The 24637-nt window shown below is 45.0% G+C and overlaps 4 protein-coding genes across 19 annotated transcripts in view; 2 read left to right on the top strand and 2 right to left on the bottom strand.

The window, feature by feature from the left end:
- The window catches only part of LOC6523812 (amyloid-beta-like protein), a 41880-nt gene extending 39818 nt beyond the window's left edge, over positions 1-2062 (bottom strand). For 11 of the 13 annotated variants that reach the window (XM_039377798.2, XM_039377803.2, XM_039377804.2 and 8 more), the window contains exons 1-2: positions 1909-2061; positions 431-682 (exon numbers count right to left, since the gene is read on the bottom strand). In XM_039377798.2, coding sequence (XP_039233732.1) covers positions 431-508 — 78 coding nt within the window. In that variant the 5' untranslated portion in view covers positions 509-682; positions 1909-2061. Of the gene's footprint in view, positions 1-430; positions 683-1908 lie in introns of all 13 variants that reach the window. The other 2 variants (XM_039377800.2, XM_039377805.2) reach the window with 1 other exon arrangement.
- Positions 2063-2578: 516 nt separating this feature from the next.
- LOC6523811 (endoplasmic reticulum-Golgi intermediate compartment protein 2) lies at positions 2579-4554 on the top strand. Its single transcript, XM_002099650.4, has 3 exons — positions 2579-3074; positions 3142-3948; positions 4012-4554. The coding sequence occupies exons 1-3, from the start codon at positions 2954-2956 to the stop codon at positions 4374-4376; spliced, it is 1293 nt and encodes a 430-aa protein (XP_002099686.1). The 5' UTR covers positions 2579-2953; the 3' UTR covers positions 4377-4554.
- Positions 4447-24617, bottom strand: LOC6523809 (arginase-1). Its single transcript, XM_002099648.4, has 5 exons — positions 24163-24617; positions 23765-23968; positions 23492-23678; positions 5940-6039; positions 4447-4933 (listed from the first exon to the last, which is right to left on the bottom strand). The coding sequence occupies exons 1-5, from the start codon at positions 24401-24403 to the stop codon at positions 4574-4576; spliced, it is 1092 nt and encodes a 363-aa protein (XP_002099684.1). The 5' UTR covers positions 24404-24617; the 3' UTR covers positions 4447-4573.
- LOC6523810 (protein elav) lies at positions 9460-23301 on the top strand. Of its 4 annotated transcripts, XM_015189862.3 has the most exons (3): positions 9460-9719; positions 11228-11507; positions 13665-23301. In XM_015189862.3, coding segments are annotated over exons 2-3 (1449 nt in total). In that variant the 5' UTR covers positions 9460-9719; positions 11228-11506; the 3' UTR covers positions 15113-23301. The 4 variants fall into 4 exon arrangements, with proteins under 4 accessions (XP_015045348.1, XP_039233749.1, XP_002099685.1 ...); XM_039377815.2 differs by lacking the exon at positions 11228-11507 and having other exon boundaries at positions 13601-23301; XM_002099649.4 differs by lacking the exon at positions 11228-11507 and having other exon boundaries at positions 9461-9719.
- Positions 24618-24637: the final 20 nt, after the last annotated feature.

Raw genomic sequence — 24637 nt, 5'->3', positions numbered from 1 at the left:
TTGCTACAGACCTACTAAGGACACCACTTGCCTGCCCCTTCCCCTTCCCCTTTCCCACTGCATTGCTATTGTTTTGGCTTGAATGCGAGGTTCTCTTTGGAAATCAATTTGTCATCACATCAATGCTTTGATCCCAAACGAAACAATGTTGTAGGGGCCCAGTGTTTTGGCCCACTGTTCTCTGTCAGTTTCAGTTTCAGTTTCAGTTTCTGTTTCGGTTTCTGTTTCTGTTCTGAGTTTCGGCTCTTTCGGCCGATGGAACTCCTTCGTTCCATCGAGTATTGTATCGAGTGTGGAGTGGAATGGCCTGCTGTGGTGTGTTGTGGTGTGCTGTGGTGTGCTGTGGTGTGCTGTGGTGTGATGTAGTGTGGTGTATTGTCATGCCGTGTGGAATGGTGTGGAGTGGTGTGGTGGGGACTCGGTGACTCACCTGAACCTGAGCGGTGCCAATGGCCAGGACGACCCAGAGGCTCCTCAGCAACAAATTACGACGCAGCGCGGCGCACATTGTTCGCACTCCTTTCAGCTGCTTGGCTGCTTGACTCCTTGACTCCTTGTCCTGTCTCCTGGCGGGGAATCTCCGAGAGGTTGGTGTGAACTTAGCTGCTTCTGCGGCTGGACTGAAGTGCTTCCAGTTGTGGTTAATTGTATTTGCTTTGTTGGCTATTCGTTTAACACTTTGCTGCACAGGCGGACGACGGCAGCAGCAGCAAGAAATCGAAAACACAAAAAAATTTCATTAGCAAGCGATTCGGAATGGTGGCCTTTTGTTTCAGCCTTTAGCTTTCTGGGTTCTTTGGTTCTTTGGTTCTTTAGTTCTGGGTTCGGATTTCTGATTTCTGATTTCTGTTTTCTGATTTCTGCGCTCTGAGGTTCGTACTCCGATTTCGTTCGATTTGCGGTGCCCAAGTTAGCTGTCCTCAGCGCAGCGCTTTTCCTTTCGCCGCTGCCCCGAAACCTATCTATGCACGGAAAATGTCAACTCGGAAAACTCAGTGCGTGCGCTTGTGTGTGAGTGGCCGTAGTATTCGATTGTGGAACGTAGTAGAAGAGAGTGCGGGATGAGTGGAATGGGCGGGGGTAGCGGGGGGGAATGGAAGGAAAAGGAGGGAAAGCAACGAGAGCACTCGCTGCTATCTATATCTGTCCTGTCGTACCCACTCGCTGGTTCTCCGGGCTCCGAAACGGAAAATATGAGTGCCACTATGGCCGCCGTTCTGCGCCTGGAAAACTTGTCAGCTGCAGTCGTCGGGTTCCATGTCCCATGTCCTACGTCCCACGTCCCCCGTCCCATGTCTCGCGTCCCTTGTCACTTGTCCATGTCTCCTGCTCTTGGCAGTTCCCACGCTAATCCAACCCCCCACAAACCCCAACCCTTCCCCCGCTCTTGGAACTCGAACGTCTTCGTCGGACTTCTGCGCACTTTCCCGGCCCCTTTCTCACTGATTCTGCGCAGGTGCGCTGCCCATGCTAAGTTGGCCCCCAGCTAAGTTGGCATCACAAATCCATTATTGGCATCGGCTCGCTTTTCTTTTTTTCTTTTCTTTTCGAACTGGAATCACTTTGTTTTGGATGTTTCTCTATGGTTTTTGTTGTTGCGTTTCTGTTTCTGTTTCTATTTTAGCACTCGCACTTGAACAGCAAAAAAAAGTATTGAGCTTGTTTTGATTAAGTCAAGTGACTTGACGGTCGGTCTCTCAGTGTGTGTCTCTTTTTTTTTCTGCTCCGTGACTCCTTTGCTCTGTGGCTCCTCGGCCACCACCTCTCTCCCGCCCGAGCGCGAGAACGCCAAGAGCCACTGGCCAGCAGCCCCTGGCCTTCCCCAGCTGGTGGGGAGCGGGGAGCGGGGAGTGGGCCGAAGAAGCCCCTGGAGCGCTGAGTATCTGGAGCTCTGGCTGTACGCTGTACCTGGCGCTGCGAACGCTCACAAACGACTGCGAGTGCTCTCGCTGCCAGCAATCCTGCGAGTCCCAGTCCGAAAGTCCACGAGTCCGAAAGTGCGAATGTGTTCGCGCACTCGTGCGAAAGTCGAACTCGGGCGCGAAGAGCGCAGAGCGCGTGCCCGGGATCGATATTAAGGGCGAATCGAATCGAGTCAGGCAACTGGCCTTCCGCTTTTCGCTTTTAGCTTCTCGCTTTCCGCGGGGGTGACAATGCTCGGCTGTCCGGGCTGCGTCGTTCGTGGCCTGTGGAATGTGGCAGCCGAGAAGGACAGCAGCAGCAGGTGCTGCGAACCAAACACAAAGCACTGGGGAGAACTGGTTCCGCCGGCGAACCGAGACTTTCGCGCTCACTTCTGGCGGAGTGAAGGTGAAGACTAGTGGGTGGGTGGTATCCAGCGAATTTCGCACAGGTCAGCAACTTCGCACTAAATTCAATTCAAACTTGCTTTTCTGCCTGCGAAAACGAGAGTGCAGTTCAAAGGCTCGGCACCAGGTGACGCCACAGCACGCATCCAAGTTTCACACCACTTACCACCCAATTTCCTTACCACAATCACCGGGTGATTATGGTTTGACCAAGTTGTAGCCAAGTCTTGAACCACTCTCCCACTTCATGCGTCCGAACGTCTGGCAACTCTGCAGCAGCACAGCTGATCGACACACCGGCTGCAAATCAATTTTCTTACATTTGTTTATTTACGCCGCCGCCTACTTGCTAGGCCTCAGGAAAGCGTACAACCAGGATCGGGATCGGGATCGGGACTTGCCACAGGTCCGGAGCCACACACCCACACCAACGCACATTCCGCCCCTTTGCACAACGGGCTGAAACGGCGGGCGTGGCAGTGCCCGGTAAGCTGCAACGTACGTGGCAATGCAACTGAAATCGCACTTGGAGGAACATTGAGCCATAGAGCGCGTAGCAATAGTAGCACTAGCCCTTGAGCCGGGACTATAGCTCCCGCCACCTTCCAAAGCATTCCGCATCCAACCAGCAATCCTGCACCAAGATGACGGCCACGTTGCGTTACCGCGGCGACAAAAGCAATCTCCTGGAGTTCGCCAAGAACTTGGACGCGTTCAAGAAGGTGCCCGAAAAGTACACGGAGACCACGGAAATCGGAGGCACCCGTAAGCATGACGTGGCACATGATTTGACCACATTAATCACATACTCTATCCACTCCACACTCCACAGTATCCCTGTTGAGCCGCCTGTTGATCGTCTACCTGGTGTACACGGAGCTGCATTACTACTGGCACGAGACGGACATCGTGTACCAGTTCGAGCCGGACATCGCCCTGGACGAGCAGGTGCAGATGCACGTCGACATCACGGTGGCCATGCCCTGCGCCTCGCTCTCCGGCGTGGATCTCATGGACGAGACGCAGCAGGACGTGTTCGCCTATGGGACTCTGCAGCGGGAGGGCGTCTGGTGGACGATGTCCGAGCACGACCGGCTGCAGTTCGAGGCCATCCAGATGCAGAACCACTACCTGCGCGAGCAGTTCCACTCGGTGGCCGATGTGCTCTTCAAGGACATAATGCGGGATCCCCATCCGGTGCGGGAGAGTGCCTCGCAGATGCCGGCTGCCCCGCCACCAGGAGCCTTGCCCTTAGCTGTGGACCTGCTTGGCCAGCACAACGTCCAGCCGGAGAGCAAATTCGATGCGTGTCGTCTGCACGGAACGCTGGGCATCAACAAAGTGGCCGGTGTGCTCCACCTCGTGGGCGGAGCTCAGCCCGTTGTGGGGCTCTTCGAGGACCACTGGATGATCGAACTGCGCCGCATGCCGGCGAACTTCACGCATCGCATTAACCGGCTCAGCTTTGGACAATACTCGGGGAGGATTGTGCAGCCCTTGGAGGGCGACGAGATTGTCATCCACGAGGAGGCTACCACAGTGCAATACTTCCTGAAGGTTGTGCCCACCGAGATACACCAGACTTTCACCACCATCAACGCTTTTCAGTACGCCGTCACCGAAAACGTGCGAAAACTAGGTGAGAATGGGGAAAAGTACACGAGTACATCAATTGACAATAATTAATTACGTTTACGCACAGATTCCGAGCGCAATTCGTACGGCTCCCCTGGCATTTACTTCAAGTACGACTGGTCGGCTCTGAAGATTATGGTGGACAACGATCGCGACCACCTAGTAACCTTCGCCATCCGCCTGTGCTCCATTATATCCGGAATCATTGTCATCTCGGGGGCGATCAATGCGCTTCTTCTGGGCATCCAACGCCGCCTGCTCCGCACCTTCGCTCCGGTTCTGTACAACCGATTGGGCAGTGGGAAGGCCGCTGCTCCGGAGGCTGCCGCGCCGCCCGTCAACGAGCTTCTGCACACAGCCAACCTGATGGCCAGCGTGGACATCTCGGCCTATTTGCCCACGACGTCGCCAAAGCTCAAAGCCGCTCTTTAGCAGCTCTTCAGCCGGTCTTTAGCTGTTCTAGGCAACCGCGAATCTCAGTCTGCAAAGCACTAACCGAAACTTTCTACGCAAATGTTGTATTGTCTCATTTAGATACGAAAACAAAAAAAAAGCACACACTAATATGGCAAGAATGTTGTACATAAATATTAATATGTTAAGCTCAAAACCGGGCGAGTTGCGTTCCTTTAATCGCTGCCAAGGATTCCGGTGTCGATGTTGCTCCAGCGCCCCGAGCGTCGGTAGCCGAACATGCTCTTCAGTATCTCCAGGCCGGACTCCACGGTGGTGCGCACGTCGCGCTCGCTGCCCAGCTTCGGGTTGATCTCCACCAGATCGACGCCCTGCACCCGCTTGGTGTCCCGGAGTGCCTCCACGATGCTGATTCCCTCGCGGAGCGTGAGGCCGCCGCGCACCGCGGTGCCCGTGCTGGGCGCCACATTGCTGTCCAGGGCGTCGATGTCGAAGCTGACGTGGATCTTGTTCTGCGGATCGAGGGCGTCCAGCGTCATCTCGATGATCTTGGGCACGCCCACCCGGTCGATGGTCTGTGGAGCATTGAAGGCAGCATTAAAGGGAGTTGGGGAAGGAAAAGGGAAAGGGAAAGGGAATGCGAATGTTCCTCATGGCTCCCAAACTGAAAAGTTGGCTTATCGCGACTGTACAATATCAGCGACTGTGCGACCCACTCTTCTGTCTCATTTTCGCAAATCTATTGTGAAATATTCCAATTCCGATTGAATTAATGATCGATAATAAATTCGCAGCTTGGGCGAAGCCAAATCGGGAGCGATGGCATTAAACCATTAGGGCATTTTTCAACAAATGTCGATTTTGCACGAGCCATAAATAATGGGCAACGAGCCGTTCTGACAAGGATCCGATCCCAATGCGGATCCGAATGCGGATGCGGATGTGGCCAGGCACGTAATTTTGTGTGAGTCACCACCACCGTTTCCCATTTTCGTTTTCGTTTTTTGGTTTCGTTTCGGGATCGGGGATCGGGGATCGGATCGGAAGTCCTATTACAGGGGGTAATGGTAGGGTCGGCGACAACCCCTATAAATGCCGAGCTTACATCGGTGGACGCAGGACGCAGGACGCAGGACGAGTGATCTCTGTGTAATTCGCCAGTCGACAGTCGCCAGTCGCCCGTCCTGCTTTCAAACAGGAATAGGGGAAGAAACCGGAATTTCAAAGTGTTTACAACTGGCGGCGAGACTGCAAGGGATCGGCTTGGATCGGATCGGATGGGTTCGGTTTGGTAGGGCCGAGAAACCAAACTGGAATGCACGAAATGAAATGCAATTTGGGAAGCGGACGACACATGCTTTCTACCTAGGCTCTAGGTGCAGATGCCTTTCTCTAGTTTCTAGTTTCTATTTTCTACACGGCAAACAATAATTCGAATTAACACCAAATTGAGTAATATAGTACAGAGAAAGCTGAGAATACAAATTTACAAATTTTCGGTTGAGCCAGGCTTTCATAAATAGTCATGTGTTTAAATGAAATTGTGTTAATGGTTAAAGGTTTTTGGCTCAGTGCACTCACATCCATTGCATAGTAGCGTATTCCGACTTTGTTTAGGATGAACGCCTCGTAGGGGTCAATGTCCCGGAGTCCGATGTAAACCAACTGATCCTTGGGCAAGCTGAAATGGCAAGCAGAACAGAACAGAAAGTAGTTAGATCATCAAAGGGAAAGCATATAGAATATCCTTAGCAGCTATAGGAATGCGTGATGGAAGTCCTTTGAGACTTTTCCTATGCAGAACAGGGATAGTTGGAGGATCGACGGGTGGGTCGCCAGCAGCTGACACGTAAGCAAATAGTCGTGGGATCCAGTCGAGGGATCACTGAACTGAAAAGAAGAGAGAGACGAAGCAGAAGAAGCCCTCGAAGGACGAGTTCGCTGGAGTGCTCGGCGATCCTCCAGAAAAGCGCTCGATTCTTATGGTTATTGTCAGGATCTCTTTTACTACTAGATCTTACTTAAACTATCGGTATTGATTGGTTCCCTAGCAGTATCTTTTTATTATTTAAAATTTAGCAATGCAGGGAAGCTGAAGAGATTAGGCCAATGTTTGAAAACTTCTAGCTGACTCCCGATCCACGACCACTCGACATGCGTGCCCCTGATTAGTAGGCCAGGTGTTGGGTCTGTGGCACGATCGCAACCCTAAGGACTGCAGCCGAATGGCATTTGGAAGGAGAGCAGGCTTTCTGCACTGCCAAAAGGTGAAATTGTCTGAGCACGCAGCACGGAAAAACGGCAACAAAAACATGGCAGACAAGGGAAAACAATGCCGCCAGCAATGCGGCATTGGAGTGGAGTGAGTGGAGGGAGTGGAGGGAGAGGTGAAACACATGCCACGATTCAGTGTCGAATGTCCTGCGATCCCCCGTTCATAAGTGTGTATTTTGCTGTATTGTGTGTCCGCATCCCTTCATCATCGCCTTCAATGCTTCCAGTTCCTGCATCGATCCTTCTTTGCTCCTGAACTACGAACCTGGCCTGCGATGTCTTATGGTAATTTTATGATTATTACAATTAGTTTCGGGGAAAACTGCATCTGCCGCCGGCTGCAGATCGGATTCAATCCGGATTCGAGCTGCGATCATGGCCATTTGGGCATTGGTACGTCGAACGTGAAACGTTAAAAGCGCCGTAGGCGTCATTATCCCAATACTAGAATACTTGCAAGAAAAAGTTGATACAGCGAAAATTGAGCAGATACAAATTAGTTTTTTTGAATCCTTGTTCCTTCTTCCTGTGGCTCCTAACTTTCGGTGCAGCATGATATTTAGGTGGCTTTGTTTACCCGTTTTTCCGCCACGACGTTGCATTGCTAAGGGTGGCTCTCTCTTTTGAGCCGGGAAAAAGTCCAGACCCTCTACACCCCTCCCCCTCCCTATCAACATCCGCCAGGCGTTTTCCAGCTTGTTGTAACCTCGTGTTGTTGTGCATGCTTTTTAATCCCGCTTTGTTGTAACGCGGGCCTTTTGCTGTTTTTGTTTTGTTTGTTTCTGGCGTGGCTAAAACGGATTAGCTGACCCAACCCTTTCGATTTCGCTCCCGTTGCGCTTCCTTTTTCAGAAAATGAATGAAAAAGCGTATTGCCTATTTTTGGGGTGGCCAAAGGCAAGAAAACGGGGACAGCACGTGGCCGCCAACTGGGATCCCATTATGGATCCTATAGGTTTCCCTACACAAAAGTGTTGGCAGTTATTTATTAGTCATTATGAACCAGCTATATTTCTTTGCTACGAACTTTGCCAATTCCTCGTTTTTACCCCCACTCACACATCGCAGGGGTACATTTGCATATTTGCATACATATGTATGTACATATGTGTACATTTGTATGCTAACCAAACACTCTGCGACGCCGATCTGTCTGAATCTGAATCTGAATCCGCGTATCTTTCGAGGGCAGCAATAGCGCCACTCCACCCCATTTCCGTTGCCACTGGCACCACAGCACACCACCCTTTGGAAGGACATCAAAAACCACCCCCGGCCCAAAGTTGCGTTACAATTCTCGCAGTGCAGTGCAGCCTGGATAAGGCAGACAATGCAATCCGATCAAATTTAAATGTGCTTTACATCTTCACGACAAAACGGGTCCTGAAAATCATTAAAAGATTCGAAAAATAAACCAAACCAAATGCTTATGGCGAAGAGTTGCACACCGCATGAGTTCACTGTACCGCACTTCGCTCTGTAAACTGGAACAGAGCGTCCGACTGGAACTGGCAAAGGAAAAATCAGCACATGGAACAGCAAGTTTACAAGGATTGGGGGAGTCCGAGGGTGGCTACATGCGATATATGGCATACAGCAAGTATGTATGTATATTTACTTATACATATGTACATATATGTACATGTATGTACGTACTGTGTGGCGTGTCTAGTGGCGAATAACGAATACAGGAGCAATGAAGCACACGAACGAGGCAAAACGAAACGAAGCAAAACGAAACGAATCGAAGGGAAACGAAGGGAAGGGAAATATTGGAAAAGGCCGAATTGCATTACTTCGAAACTAAACCGGCTCTTAGATATGGGTCCTGGCTCCTGGGTCCTTGGTCCTTGCTTCTGGCTTTCAGCTCGTAGGGGGTGTACGAGCAGTACTGCCTGAAGAAACCACCCTAACCTCTGGCGTTGGTGGTTGATAGTGCAAAAAGAATAATAACGGAAACGGAACCATAAACCCAAAACAGCCCTTACAACGCGACTGATTTGTAAGGATAATGGTCGCATGCATCATAAAACGGTTGACGACCTCGTCTCGACGACGGCAAGAGCCAACATTTCGCAATGATTTCCAATTGCTCCTGCTTCTGGGCCGAATGATAGGTGGCCTCTATTTGTACTAGCTGCGTTTGTAGTTCATCTCTTCATCTGCTAGTCTTACCAACTAAGTTAGTGCTGCTCGCTGCTCCAGTGGACTCAAGTCGCTAAACTGGACAAGAGCTCTCTACTCTGCTCTCTCTCAATCTATGTATCTTTGCTTCGAGAAGGGGCACCACCACCACCATTTTGGCTCTTAGTGTAGCGTAGCCACTCGAATGCACCCACTGCACCCACTACACCGTGCATCTTTGAACCTAAGCTACGGCTTTATTTGGGATCTGTTTTTGGGTAAGATGCATTTCGCATCGCGTTATAAAACGAAAGCATTGCTGATCGGTTGTATTTGTATCGCAAAGCATAAAAAACTTTGAATACAGCATAAACCACTGAGAGAGTGGCCGACGCCCAGGGGTGTATCGAAAGGGGGTTTACCGGAAGACGGAGATAAGTTTTCGTATTTATCAAAACACAATTTAAGCTAACACTTGGAGCTTTGGATCCGATGGGTCCGATATATTAAAACCCAGCTTTCCGGAATAACAGTAGCATTTCACCCCTTCCTTACGGCGTGCAGATACGCCCATGGTGCCGCTCTCTTTCGCTCTCCACTTTCCACCTTGGCTCCGAGAGAGAGAGAGAGCGACAGAGCGAGAGAGGTTGCTCTATGTGGAAATGGAAACCGAAACCGTCAATGCCTCAATTTCGCATTTCATTATTTCATTTCCACGCCAACCATCGTGCGCCGCGGTTTGAACGCTCCTGCCACAGGAAAAGAAAATAAAAGCAAGGAAAATCCTAAATCCTAATCGAATACCAAATACCGTGCTTGTGTGCTCTTTCCGCAATTGATTTTTTTTAAGCAGTGCATGACAATAACCGTTGAGTTGACTCCATCAGAAGTAACTACAACTACAACTACAACTGGAAGCTGACAACAGCCATTGGCCGAATCTCATCTCACACCGAGCGAACTGTAAGAATATCCCCAGGATATGGATATCCACGATTTGTGCAACTACAACTGCAACTGCCAATGATAACAATATCAGACAACAACTATGAAACTGAGTATTTTTTTTTTTTTTTGCTAATGATCGCGTCGCGCTGCATAATTGTGCAATTTACTTACTTATAATCCGCGTGTCTGCATATATCCATATGTACCTATATTTATTTTTTTGTTAGTGGGTGTGTGATGTGTGTAAGTTGTATACATTCAAACGAATATTAATAGGCAAAACAACAATATGCAATTCGATGGAGGAAAAAGCGAACCTCCCAAAGAGAGCGCAGGAGAGTGGAGGAGAGATGGGCGGCGGTTGGCCAGAGTGAGAGGGGGCGGCCTGTGCGGAGATAGTAGATGAGTTCAGATCTACGCCTCTGTGAGCTGTGTATCTCTAAATACTTGCTGCTCAAATTTAAATCTGTGTGTGTATGTGTGTGTGTGTGTGTGTGCTTGCGTGTGCGGGAGAGCAGAGCGCCGAGTGCTAGAGCGAGAAGACAGTTCCGAAGAGGGCGCAGCTAGCAGCTAGCAGCATATCGATTTTATGATTTTATGTGCAAGGAGCATTGTACGCATCATCAACAACAACAACGACGACAACAAGCGGAGGAGGAACACGACCAACTAACCGTTAGAAGTAGACATTTTTTGAGCGCAGCGCAGAGGGTGGGTGTGAGTGTGTGTGGCTGTGGGTGTGGGTGTGGGTGGCGGAGTAGTTGTTGACTGCAACAAAACGCCGGTTGCCATAAAAGCGAACGCACGCATGCATGAATCACATGAATCAGAGCCAAGATGAGTAGTAGTAGAAATATTGAACAACAGCAATATAGGATTTGATTCACAGCAAAGGAGCAAAGGAGTGTCCAAAAACGACAGCAACGATGAGTTGATGTGTTATTTTTCCCCAGTGTGCGTCTGTATTAATGCTTGTGTGGGAGAGAGCTCGAAATAGGTAGATAGATACCTATATACACACGCATTTATTTATTATGTGTTCATATGTGCCTGTAAAAACAATATCAACCATACAAAGTCTAAAGCCATTTCCGCCCTCCGCCCACCACCTAACAACAACAAACATATCTAAATCAGTGCAGGTGAAGAGCGGTTGCTAAAGGCCCAAATAGTCATAGCCATGGCCTCTCCACAATAAAATTGTATTAAAAAGTATTGTATATACAAAGTAGTCTCGCTACGCCATGTGTATATGTATGCGTATCTGCACGCAGACCAATTTTTGTACGCCTTTTTTGCGCCAGTGAAATATGAATTGAATGTTCTGGTTGGGGGAAAAATCGATAATATCGATTGGCGATAACAATCGCACGCACACACACTGGCCCGCAAACATGAACAACACCCCCTACTAAAACCTAAAACCAAACAACTTAAACTACAACTACAACTACAAGCAACCACCAAACACATCGAATTTACCGCTTTTTGTTTTGTTTTACTTTTGTTTTTGCCCACATCAGACGTCAGCGACGGCGACGCCAGCGTTTATTTATTAAAACCGATTACATTACAACAAACACCAAAGTCCTGGACTACCGAAGATACCGAACAGTGTGTGCGAGAAAAGCGAAGCAGAGAGCAAGGAGGAGCGCCGTGAGAGCGCGCGCGCAAGGATTTCCGATTGCAGAGAGAACTTAGCAATTAGTTCGCTTTGTTTGCTCAGCCAAACAACAACAACAACAAGCAACCAGCTCCCCAAAACCAACAACACACACACACTCGCTCTCTAAACTAAAACAAGTGAGTATTGAAAGACGACGGGCCGAACAGACGAGATCGCAGGACGAAAGAGAGACTTTCTCGAAGGGTGCGTCAAACCCCAACTGCAGAACATTTTAAGAATTTTAAGATAAACGTAATTTAAATCATCAGAGCTTAGTAATATTTGATATTTATGTGCGTATCCATGTGCATATTGCTTATGCACCAGTATGCCTATGCTACACAAGTGGCTCTTTCTTGCCGTTCGGCAGTTCGTGTTATCGGTGCCCGACTCTAATTGGCTTGCCATGGAGATAGTTAAGTAAGCGAGAGCGCTGCTTGAGTAATCCTGGGCCAAAGGTAGGCAGGCGGAAAAGGGTGGCATGGCGCGTGACCTTTTGACTCTTTCGAAAAGCACCACAAGAAAAGGTGCGTGTCGGGATGGCGTGGGAAACCTATTTGCTTTGGTCGCCTATTGCATTTAACAATGGCTATAAATATGAATGAAAATAAGAGGGTATAAGGGGAAAACCCGCAAAGCTTTAAGAAAAGCATCCCCCAAAAGTAAACGCGGTATCAGGAATCATTTTCAAGTCCAAATCCACTGGTTTCTGGCACGACTTTGGAAGTGTCAAATGCGTTAACCTAAGTTCTATCATACTGTGCGCTATCGAGGTTCCACTGTGCCTCTATGCAAATCAAATATCTGCCATTTCCACAGCGATCGCTTTTCGAGACTGCCCTGTCTCTCTCTCCCTCTTTCTCTCTCTGTCGCACTTACGAGTAGTTCAGTGAACCGACACACTCGCTGGTTTCGCGCGTTCCGAGCAGCAGCCTCGGTCTCTCTTGCTCAGCCTCTCTCGCCGCCCCCTCTGCCTAAGCCTCTGTTTCAGCTCTTCTGCTGTTTCTGCTGTCCTCACCCCTCACCAAAGTGGCATGTAAATGGCGGAGCCGGCTTAGGGGGTGGCAATGCCGTGCTTTTAACCCTTATCGGCGGCAATTTGCGCTCGTACACTTGGAGAAGCTGCCGTTCTACGTTCCACGTTCTACGTTTCGTTTCGCCAAGCGGAGTATAACAACTTGTTTGGCTAAGGGTGGGTCTGGTCTACTGCCTATTGCTCATTTATGGTGTTCTTCCAAGGGGTGCGGGTTGGTTTCTCGCATGTCCTGGCCCCTCAACCCTCTGCTCGACGCATTACATAACTGGGCGGGGTGCACAGCGCCACTCACTCTTACGCTGAGAGAGCGCTGTAACAATTTGCCGAGAGGATGGTGAGAGGGGAAGAGGGGGGGGAGGGAGCGCAAGAGCGGCCACAGCGCACAGCCGTGCCAGAAAGTCCTGCGCTCGCCCCAGAAGCATCCTGTTCCTGTGACGCGGCGGATCTGGTCTCGCTTTCGCTCCGCTACCTTCGCTACCTCCACTTCCCAAACCTACACAGTATATCAGTGTATCACTATCACATGAACTTAAAACTAGTGAACGGATTAATTAAACAAACAAAAGCTCGCTAATCGCCGACTCAGCAGTAGCGTAAATTGAGAAAAGTTTGCTTCTTCAGTGCCGAAGGTGTGTGTTTGCTGTGTGTTTGGAGTGTGTGTTCTCGTGTCTGCAGAGCTTTGATTTCTAGTGCGCGGGGGTGTGGGGGAGAGAGGAGGACTTAATAGAGGCAGAGAGAGAGACAGAGAGAGAGAGAGCGGCCGGATGAAAAAGTGGGGCGCTGGGCGGCGCCTGTGAGGAAAGCTTCTTTGGCCGACCGTTATTCCCTGAACAAAGGAATAACGTGCACTCATCACTTAATCAGCAACGTTTCATCGAAGTTGTTTTCAAGCCCAGAAATTGAAAGTTTAGTGGGAGAGGCGAGATTTGGGTGTGAATTGTGTTCCCGCAGGATAACCGCGTTAATTGACGAATATACATAAAGGTCTATTAAATAGGCATTCAGAGTCTGAAAACTATCTAGTCTAACATAGTCCAACAATTTCCCCATCAAAGCACAGCTGATTGAACATCCACTAAATATCCACTGAATAACTACTAAAACCCATCAGAAAACAAAAAACTACTAACACATCTTGCAAATGTTTTAATCTTGACATTTAACTATTCTTTCCATGCGCCCTCCCCTGCGTTGGTCGTGACAACCAACATAAACTACTCGACTCTGCCCGACTCAATCACCACCCATCATCACTCAGTGGACTTTATTATGGCAAACACCGGAGCTGGCGGCGGAGTGGACACACAGGCACAGCTGATGCAGAGTGCAGCGGCAGCGGCAGCAGTGGCGGCAACGAACGCGGCTGCCGCTCCCGTACAGAATGCAGCCGCCGTGGCTGCTGCCGCCCAACTGCAGCAGCAACAGGTGCAGCAGGCGATCCTGCAGGTGCAGCAGCAGCAGACACAGCAAGCGGTGGCCGCGGCCGCTGCGGCCGTGACCCAGCAGCTCCAACAGCAGCAGGCCGTCGTGGCCCAACAGGCTGTGGTGCAGCAGCAACAACAGCAGGCGGCGGCGGTGGTGCAACAGGCGGCGGTCCAACAGGCTGTGGTGCCCCAGCCGCAGCAGGCGCAGCCCAATACCAATGGCAATGCTGGATCGGGATCGCAGAATGGCAGCAACGGCAGCACGGAGACGCGCACAAACCTCATTGTCAACTACTTGCCGCAAACGATGACCGAGGACGAGATCCGTTCGCTCTTCTCCAGCGTCGGCGAGATTGAGTCGGTGAAGCTGATACGCGACAAGTCGCAGGTCTACATCGATCCACTCAATCCGCAGGCGCCCAGCAAGGGCCAAAGCCTGGGCTACGGCTTCGTTAACTATGTCCGGCCGCAAGATGCCGAGCAGGCTGTTAATGTTCTAAACGGTCTGCGACTGCAGAACAAGACCATTAAGGTGTCGTTTGCCCGCCCGTCGTCCGATGCTATCAAAGGCGCCAACCTTTATGTGTCGGGGCTGCCGAAGACGATGACCCAGCAGGAACTGGAGGCCATCTTCGCGCCATTCGGAGCCATAATCACATCGCGCATTCTGCAGAACGCCGGCAACGATACGCAGACGAAGGGCGTGGGCTTCATTCGATTCGATAAGCGGGAGGAGGCCACAAGGGCCATCATTGCCTTGAACGGCACCACACCATCCAGCTGCACAGACCCCATAGTGGTAAAGTTCTCCAATACGCCTGGCAGCACCAGTAAGATCATCCAGCCGCAGCTGCCCGCTTTCCTCAATCCCCAACTGGTGCGACGCATCGGGGGCGCCATGCATACGCCAGTGAACAAGGGTCTGGCCCGCTTTTCACCAATGGCCGGCGACATGCTGGACGTAATGCTGCCCAATGGACTGGGAGCGGCGGCGGCGGCGGCCACAACGCTGGCCAGTGGGCCTGGCGGCGCGTATCCCATATTCATATACAACCTGGCGCCGGAAACGGAGGAGGCTGCGCTGTGGCAGCTGTTCGGTCCATTTGGAGCTGTGCAATCGGTGAAGATTGTCAAGGATCCCACAACGAATCAGTGCAAGGGCTACGGCTTCGTTTCGATGACCAACTACGACGAGGCGGCCATGGCCATTCGGGCGCTCAACGGCTACACCATGGGCAATCGGGTGCTGCAGGTCAGCTTCAAGACCAACAAAGCCAAGTAGAGCGCCAGCGGCCCAAATGGATGTGGACGAGGACGCAGCGGGAGCCAGCCCCAACCCCAACCCCAACCGCCAACCGCCACTCCAACTCCAACCATTATCTTGAATCTAAACAACCTGACCACACAACACACATATATAAATATGCATGGTATAACGGTAACTAAGCGCAACAAAACAGTATGTGTACAACACACAAGAAAAGAGAAACAAGAACGAGGAAGTGAAAGTGAAAGTAGCAGGCAGGAGAAAATACTCTTTCCACTAAACGACAACGAAACGGCGGAAAACACCCTAGATCACCCTAGATCCCCAAAAAACACAAATCTCCGCAAAAACCGCCGGCCAAAAGCGTTGCAATAGAAAAATTCTTCTTGTTTAGCATTTAAGTAAAAACATTAACTAAACGAAGCAAACAAAAGAAGTTAAAAGTTCGGTAGAAGCAAAAAGGCAGGGGGTCGAGAATCAGAATGAGTATAAGTATGAGTATGAGAACAATGAGATTTTAAGGGAATATTGCAAAATGAAACATAAACACACACTGTGGCACTGGCAGTGGCAGCTGTGAAAGGTCAAAGGTTGGCACAGTCAGTTGGCTAGTCACAAAGCGTAAACAAAGAAATCAACCAAACACACACACAAAAACGAAAACAAAAACAAAAAAACAAATTTAACTTTATTAGCAAAAAAGAAAATGAGAAATTTTAAAAATTTATTAACTCTAAGTAAAACGCAGCAATGAAATCTTCCAAACAAAAGAAAGCAAAACAACAAATCTGTTTGTTACACTTCAACTTTTTCTACCATAAAAACTTTGAATCTCTTGATACTAAAACCCAAAACAGAATTAAGAAAATAGAGGAATTCAGTGTCTACACTTTATACATATACGGTGCTTGAAGGACACCAGTTTGGCTTGATCTATGATAAAAAGAGAGCGCAGGATGAAGAGTATTTGAGGGGCAATGAGGAGGATCGCGCATATAGTAGATATATATGCATAACATGGAGGCTGCTACAGTATTACGAGAAACATAAACATAAACATAAACATAAAAACTACATACTTAATGAACGAGCACGTTTAATAATTCTAAAAATATATGTTTATCCATATGTATATGCGATAATTCTATGTCTGCCTAGATATACAACTAAATATAGACATTTAAAGTGTTTTTTATGTTTCGTATTTGTTTTCTACACTAAGGAAACGAATTCCGATTGCATCAAGCCAAACTTATGTCCATCAAGCACAAGTAAACTCAGTGAGAACTGAACAAGCAAGAGCATATTGAAATCATGAAGAATGAATGACAGAAAGCTAGCGACGTGAAAACAAAAGTAATACAATAATTTATGCGCAAATTTAAAATGTTTTACTAAAGTAAATAATTGTTAGTGAATATTGATACTGTAAATGTGCGCGTGTGCACACAGGTGCAAGTGCCTGCAGATATATACGACGCTATATACGATGCTGGCGTAGGCACACCCTATATACTTTATATAATGTATAGTTCAAGGAGCAAGTAAGCATAAACCAAAAGAAAAACTAAAACAAAACAAAACAAAACAAAACACTTGCTAAACCAAAACAATTTTAGCGTTAAAAACAAAGCGTAGCACAAAAAATTACTAAAAACCAAAAGTAGAGCAGCAGCAACCATTTTTTATATAACAACAACCAAGTAAGAGGAGATCAAGTGAAGATGCAGGCAAAAGTATAGCAAAGAGGTTTTTCTAGCTAAGTAAGGTGCTAAGGGACAAAGAAAACGGCTGCGTAAAGACAAGGACTTATCCGCATCCTGCTTATATAAGACCCTACTACAAACCCGTGTCCAAACCTACAACTTTTGTGGATCTTTTGCGTTACTTTATCAGTTCGACTTCTGTATGTTTCTTTGCTTCTATGGATAGTTGAAGCGAGAGAGTAATACACAACACAACACAACACACACACACATAAGCATCAGTATATATATAATTTCGATTCTGGACTCTATATTCCGTATTTGAATTTGAATTTGGTTTTGTTTGATTTCTTTGTTTGCTTTGTACACGAATTGAACTTAATACTTAAGCTTTTGCATCCAGCCCATAAAACCAAACCAGTCAGATCCAACCATGCATATTTATACAAATGATTTGTGTTTAGTTTCTTTTTCGAAGTTTACCTTAGGAAACCCGCAACCGTTTTGAGTTCATTTACCACTCTCCAAATAGCATAAATTCTTGACCTAAGTTTCAACAAAGTTTGAACAAACTTTGAACAGAAAACAGAATTGAACGGAACGGCATCCAAAAAGCAGATTAGGAAATAGAATTTATTTTACTTTGATTATTATTACGTCACCTAGCGCTATGTGTAATCAGACGTATGTATATTACCATATATATGTATATCTATTTTTTTTTAATAATTATAGGGTAAAAAATACTTTTTGTTTGAACAAAATTCGCAACAAGAACTCTAGTCAGAAGATGGAAAACAAGAATATTATTACGATGAGGCAGCCGCATATAGGGAGGAATAGTAGATCAAAACCAAAAGAACTATGGCAATTTGTAGCTAATAAAACGATTGAATGGAATGATAGAAGCCGCCTGCTCTCCCCTTTCCAAAGATTTACCCACTTGAAACCTCTAAGACGAAAAAGAAGCAAGGCAGCGGAAAGCGTCAAAGGAGATTTCCAGATGAAAATGCAATACATTATACACAATCAACTAGTTTATTTATATACCCACTTAAGAACACTCTGTGGGACAGAAGAACAGGAGAACAGAATAGGAAATCTTGTGGTAGCCAGGATAATACTTGTGCCAGGATAGTACTTGATTTTGTTTAGTTCGTATTTCTGTCATCACATATTTTTACACGCCACACAGACACAATTCTTAATTTAATTTAATTAACGAATCCTTATTTGCATACATGTATATGTATACATATTTGTTTGTCATTGATGATCAAATTAATTGTATTAATTATAATTATTGTGCAATAGTTTTAAAATGCAACTGAAGGCAAAACACAGCAACAAATTTTCAAGTATCTCAAATTATAATTTCGTTAGGTGAGGAAAACGAGAAATGAAATCATAAAATATTTGATCTTATGTAACATAATTGTATGATTATTCTATACACCGCAAAACAAAACAGATGAAAAAAAGGAAGAAAGAATGCAAGGCAAGCCCAGCAACAACAACAAAATTTAAGAAAATATATACAACAATTATTTTTTAAGCGAAACTGTGTATGTATCACATGCATATACATATTAATATCTCATAATTTTTCTTTACCAACAATTTACCTATTAAGTGAGCAAAGAGCCAAGAAAACAAACGAAAACGAAACAAAAAAGATTATTTATTGTATTTTATAATTACGTAATTTTATTTAATTCAATTTGAATTCAATATTTCCTTGATTTGAACCAAGCGACAAGGAACAAGAAGATAATGATATGATAAAGAATTAGTCTAATTATACACACACACACAACACAAGAACAGAGAGACAAGCAGGCAGATAGAGAGAGATAGAGAGAGAGAGAGAGAGAGGGGGTTAGAGATAGAGATAGAACGATCTATACAAGTCTATATGAAATCTATAACTTCCAACTCTCTCCTCCCATTCTCACCTTTTCTTGATACACGTCTCTATTTACGCTAATGTGCGATTTATATTTATATTTAATTTTGTACGTTGTATTTCATTTCGTTTTTATTTCGATTTTGTTTCACCAAAAACCCCTTTATGTTTCAGCCTTAGTTTAAAATTATGATTTTATGCCAAACCCACTTGAATTGTCACAATTGTCAGCAACAATAACACAACACAGCTATTTAGTTGATATTCTAGCAATATTGGATCTGCGATCTGTGCGTATGTTACTGCAAACTCCTGTGAATCCTATCGATCGAATATTTATATTTTGACTATTACTATTATTATTTAGTACCACCTATTTATTTATTCTTTTTTTCGGTTTGTGTATTTTGCTTTTTTGTCTAATTTTGCAACAAACATGTTTACTCTTATGATTTTATTTGATTTCCGCACCAAACAAGTAAAAAAAAAAGAAAAAATCCAAGAAAAATTTTCTTTCAATAAAAAGAAATCTTGATGAAAATTTTAGCATCATTTTTATTTGTTATTATTGTTTTTTGGTTTTGTTTGTTTTTTAAACACTGTACGACTTACGATTAACCACCTCTTCTTTTCCAAATCCTATATTATGTTCCCCTCCCTCTTTCTCTTTCTCTCACTCTCACTCTCTCTCTCTCTCTCTCTCTCGTTCTGTGTCTTTCTGTCTCTCTCTATTCGAAAGACCTCAAATCCTCCGACAGTCACACGAAGATGAAGGAATCGATCTAGTCAAGGCCCATCTACAAAGAGGTGCCATCGGAATCCGTTGATCTCAGCTTAAAGAAAAGACATTATCCCCAGACATTCAAACATTCAGACATTCCCAGTCAGTAGTCAGTCAGTTGTGTTTGGTTTAGTAACTTTGGTTCGTAACTCCGCGATCTAAGAATGGGGGTATCCCCCGTGTAAAAAGAGCCCATTCCAGCAATTCAGCAATTCAGCAATCCAGCATTCCAGTTTTTGTTGCTTGGTGTAGACTCTGCCAGTTGCGATATTATTTGTGTGCAAAGAAGAATACTTTTAATTTGTGTAATGCCATTATGTTTAGCGCTTATGATAAATGAATCTCATAGTTTAGTTTAGCGGAGAAAGTACGGTCTCTCCTACCTCTCCCTTAATTTATACATTATATTATATTATATTATATTTGTGGGGTGGGGATACATATATTGCAACAGTTTCTGTGTATGATTTTGTCCCGCATCTCTGTATTGCTTAATTCTGTGTAATTTTTGTAATTCTTAGAGCACAGTTTACCATGTTTATCTATCATTTCGATGGGCAATGGGCAGAGAACTGGAGATGCTTAGCGATAGCATTAACGAAACACAAAGGATACCTTTACCAATCATTAACAAGTATATGAATATACCTTTCTATATATTATTATGATTAAATGATTATGATAATGACGACGTCGACGGCGAGAAAGAGGAAACTATTTAATTTATTTTATTAACATATTTATATCGATTAATTAATTAATTAATTAATAATATTTATCACATTTCAAATGATATTTCAAAATGGAAAACACTAAAAAAACGAATACAAGCAAATGAGAAAAAGATATTAATATTATAAATGTATTTAAAAATATACGATTATGAGTTTTTCTTGCTTTTTGCATATATATGTATTTCTCTCTATATAGTACATATCAGACACACCAAACTTTTGTTTCCGCATTTGGTTCTGTTCTACTACTGATTTGTTTTAGTTTCAGTTCCAGTTTAGACTATTTTCGATATTCTTTCAACGTTTTAATTGAGTTACACTTTTGAGATTGTCTTTGGTACAATATACATTCATAGGTTGGGTGTTCTTTGCGTTCTTCAATTTTTATGATAATCTTATAACATTTTTCATCGCAGACAGGTTTCTGTTCTGTTTCTGTTTCTGCTCTGTTCATTTATGGTTCCTTTCTACCGAATATATTTTGTACAGTGTATGTCATACTAACACACACACCCACATTACACACTCAGTTTCCAAATATGCCTAAGTTTGTTGTGTGTTCACTCTCTCGAAAAGAGTATACCCTTTGTTTGCTCTTATGATTTCGCGCAGAGTATTTTCACGTACGCTTTTTTGCTCCTACTGTATTAAGCCAGCCGAGAAGGAAGATAAAACTATGATGATGATATGGCATTACGCATTACGTATACGTATAAGGAAGACAAACTGCTCCGATTTTGGCATTTAAGTTGTTCCCCTTTCGTTCCTTCCGTTGTGCATATGTTTGCAGCTATACACATGTGTTTTAAATATATTTATATTTATATCCATATATTTATATTTATGTATAGATGTGTGTATAGGCACACATGTATGTATTACCGATCGATATGTAGCCGATTTTGGTTTCCGTTTCCGGACTTCCGGTTTTATGTTTGTTGTTGCCGTTGTTATACATTGTACGTTATGTATTGTACGTATCCTCACTTACTATTTTTGTTTCGTGTGATTTTCGGTAAGTAAGTAATCGGAGAAGATAGCGCATCGAGAATCGGCTAAGTCTAACGCCGATCTCTACTAATTTTGGCACACATTTTTTCCCAATAAACATTTGGCAGCAAAACTGATGATTTCTCTAAATGGTTTTATTGATCTCGTTTTATTGATGATCTGTTTGTAGCAAAATAAAAACTGTAAAGCTAACACATTGCATATCCTGCAGCAAAAAGTATAATCATTTATAAAGAATTTTCTAATTTCTAATTTCTTTCTCTTGATTTATTTCCAGGTGTGTGTTATTGTTGTTCGTTCGATTTTGAATTGAATTTATGAAAAAAGAAACAACCAAAAAACAAACATTTTCAAACACATTTCCTCCAGTTGAATTTCAATTGAATTAATTGATTACTTGGTTAAAGCGATAATGATTGTGTATATATATTGATTGATTGATTCATTGATTAACACTTAATATTAACTGTACTTATTTGAAGCATATACCACAGATGTCCACAGATCCCACCCAGTCCTTTATTCCAAATCCCGGATCTCAAAAATCTCAAAAATCTCCCAAATTCTCAAATCCCAATCGATGCACACACATGATTTGTATTCCTCGTACACGTACATAACCAGGAACCACTTACGTTTCGGATTGTATTTTCAATAAGAAAATCTAAGCGAGCAACAGATTACAGATAACAGATTATAGATTACAGATTATTTTGAATTTCAAATTTCAAGGAATTGGAACTTAAAGGCTTTTCCTAGTATATAGATTTCATTTTTAACCAGCAAGCACAAACCAGCAATCCACCGTCTTCACAATCACTACCTATCAGTATTATCAGTAGGTATTCAGTAGTCAGATAAATATACAGCGAACTTTTATACCCTTGCTAACGTTGAGTGAACATTTGTTTTTACATAGATCCGATCCGATCCAGATGCCTTTTATCTTTTCGAACATTGAACATAAAATATATTGGTATTATTTGAAAGACCTCATATTTTTGCAAATACAATCGTAGTAAGCGTTAGAGTATTTATTCTGTGTAAGAAATATTATTTATTTGGACTTATACTCGATTGAGTACGAAAATTAATATATTTCTTGAGTTAATTGAAGTTAAAGCAATCTCCGACTGATGTAAATAAATCTGATTTCGATTTTCATTCTTATTTCGGTTTTCATCGTGTGCCAGTCATTCGTCCGTACAATGTGATTATTTGTGATTTGTCATATATACTCGTACATATTTTCAATAAGAATAGGAGTATTCTAAACCTAGTATGAACCTTTGTTGTACATTTTGAGTTCGAGTTTACAGTTCGAGAAGAATTTAAGTTTTATCCCAATGCCAATGAGCCGAAGAGCAAACGAACAGCAACCGAAGAGCCTCGACCACGACCACCCTCCACCCAGTGGTCCTATATCATTATATATAATGTTATAATGTCTAGTTATAGAGCGCCACCCTATAGATACGATGTTTTGTCGTGAGAACGTAGAGCTGAAATCTTTGTTTGATTTCCGGGATTTGATTTCCCCGCAGCTTCCTTGTTTACATTGTGATCTCTGATTTAATCGTTGTTCTTCAGTTGACATTTTGAATAACTTTTCGACTGACTTTCCAAAAATCGAAAGAAAAACGGAAAAACGGAAACTGCCCAAGGCAAAAAGCAATGTGTGAATTAAATCTAAAAATCAAAAAACCTAAAACTCTAAAAATAAGCAAATTAAAGGTTGATAGCAACTACACGCAAAGACTGAGGAAAGCACAAAAAAATATAAATGAAAACAGAGAAAAATCGAAAAATCGAAAAATAGAAAAACCGAAAAATCAAAAAGTTAAAAATCGAAAAACAGGAGTCAATAAAAAGAAATAAGTCGTAGTACGTTAAGGCAACTGTGATAAGGCGAACAAACCCCCCGCCAAGAACCCCCCTTCAGCAAACCGCCACCCAAAAAAAAAAAATATATATATATATATTAAGTACAATGCAATGGAATAAATGACTCTCCGAGAGACTTAAGTGCGACTTGTCTAGGCGTAAGACGATCTCTGAATAATGTACTTTTTGCGCTGCGTTGTGTATTGGTGTTTTCGGGTTAACGCGAATACTCGTACCCTGTTATTACTATGTCCCTTTTTGTTTTGATGATTTGAAGCACTGATTAATAACTTTTCGCTTGTTTGCCCTCGCCGTGGACTCAAAGACATTATTTTGAGCAAAACGTAAAAAGCGCATTATTCGAACACTCACCAGTTGGGCGCGATCTCCTGGAGGCCGGCGTGCTGCCAGGTGTTACGGAGCTGTTCCAGCAGAAAGGAGACGGGCATGCCGTGGATGTTGCCCGACTGCGAGGTGCTGTGCAGATTGATGTCCGCATGTGCGTCGATCCACACCAGGGACAAGTTCGGCGTGTGTTGCAGGTGTCCGGCCACGGATCCTGCAACGCGATTCCATTTGGAATTCTATCATGTAGGATCATGCAGGATCGCGTGGGATCACGTAGGATCGAGGTTGGTAACTCACCGAAGCCGATCGCATGGTCGCCACCAATGGCCAGAAACTGCGTGTTCTCCGCGAGCATCAGTTTCACCTGCTCAATCAATGCCCGATTGCAGGCCATGAAGTCCGCGTAGTTGCGGATGTGGTGGTAGTGCACACGCTGCTGCTGGAGAAGGGGCTCGTCTACGGCGTACTGCAGATTCCCGTAGTCCCGTATCACCAGGCCATCTGGTCAATAAAATCATATATAAGCCCCGACATGAAATGGTTGTTTTAATTGAAAGTAAGAGCTTCTATGATTTCGTTCGTTTTGATTTTGCTCTAAGCAGTCCTATGCCATTCCAAACCAGCAATCGTCGTTTCTGGAGCCGAATCCTTTTGAAAGTTCGGACACCGAAGGGAGGTAGCTCTCCATGACTCACCGTGACTGCTCTGAATCACCTGGCGCAGACTGCTCTGCCGGAGAAGATCAGGAGCCAGTTCCACGCCCTGTTTTCCCTGCCCCTTGGCGAAGGGCACTCCAATGATGCCCAGAGATTGCTCCGGATCCCTGGGGACTGTGCTTCCAGTGCTTCTAGTGCTTCTGGTGCTTCCGCTGCTTCCGGTGCTCTTGACCCGGTGGAGGCGGAGAGACCTTGAGGCAAATTTACGGCTCCACCACATCTTGCATGTGATCTAGGACCTCTTAGATGGGATCTGCTCGCAATGCTGTAGAATCCACGACTGCGATGCCGGAGTGGATGAGACAAGACAGCAACGACGGCGACACAACGACAAAAACACGACGAGTGCCAACTATCTATTGGGTTCTGGACCCCCTGATAAAGCTTGAGCGACAGTTCAGCTGGGATCGCCGGACATTGTAGTTGCTGTATGCTGTGTGGTGTGCAGTGGTGT

The sequence above is a fragment of the Drosophila yakuba genome, chromosome X, assembly GCF_016746365.2.
Source record: "Drosophila yakuba strain Tai18E2 chromosome X, Prin_Dyak_Tai18E2_2.1, whole genome shotgun sequence".
Lineage (NCBI taxonomy): Eukaryota > Metazoa > Arthropoda > Insecta > Diptera > Drosophilidae > Drosophila > Drosophila yakuba.
Note: the sequence above shows the minus strand (reverse complement) of the source record. Positions and strands in the feature narration are given on the sequence as shown.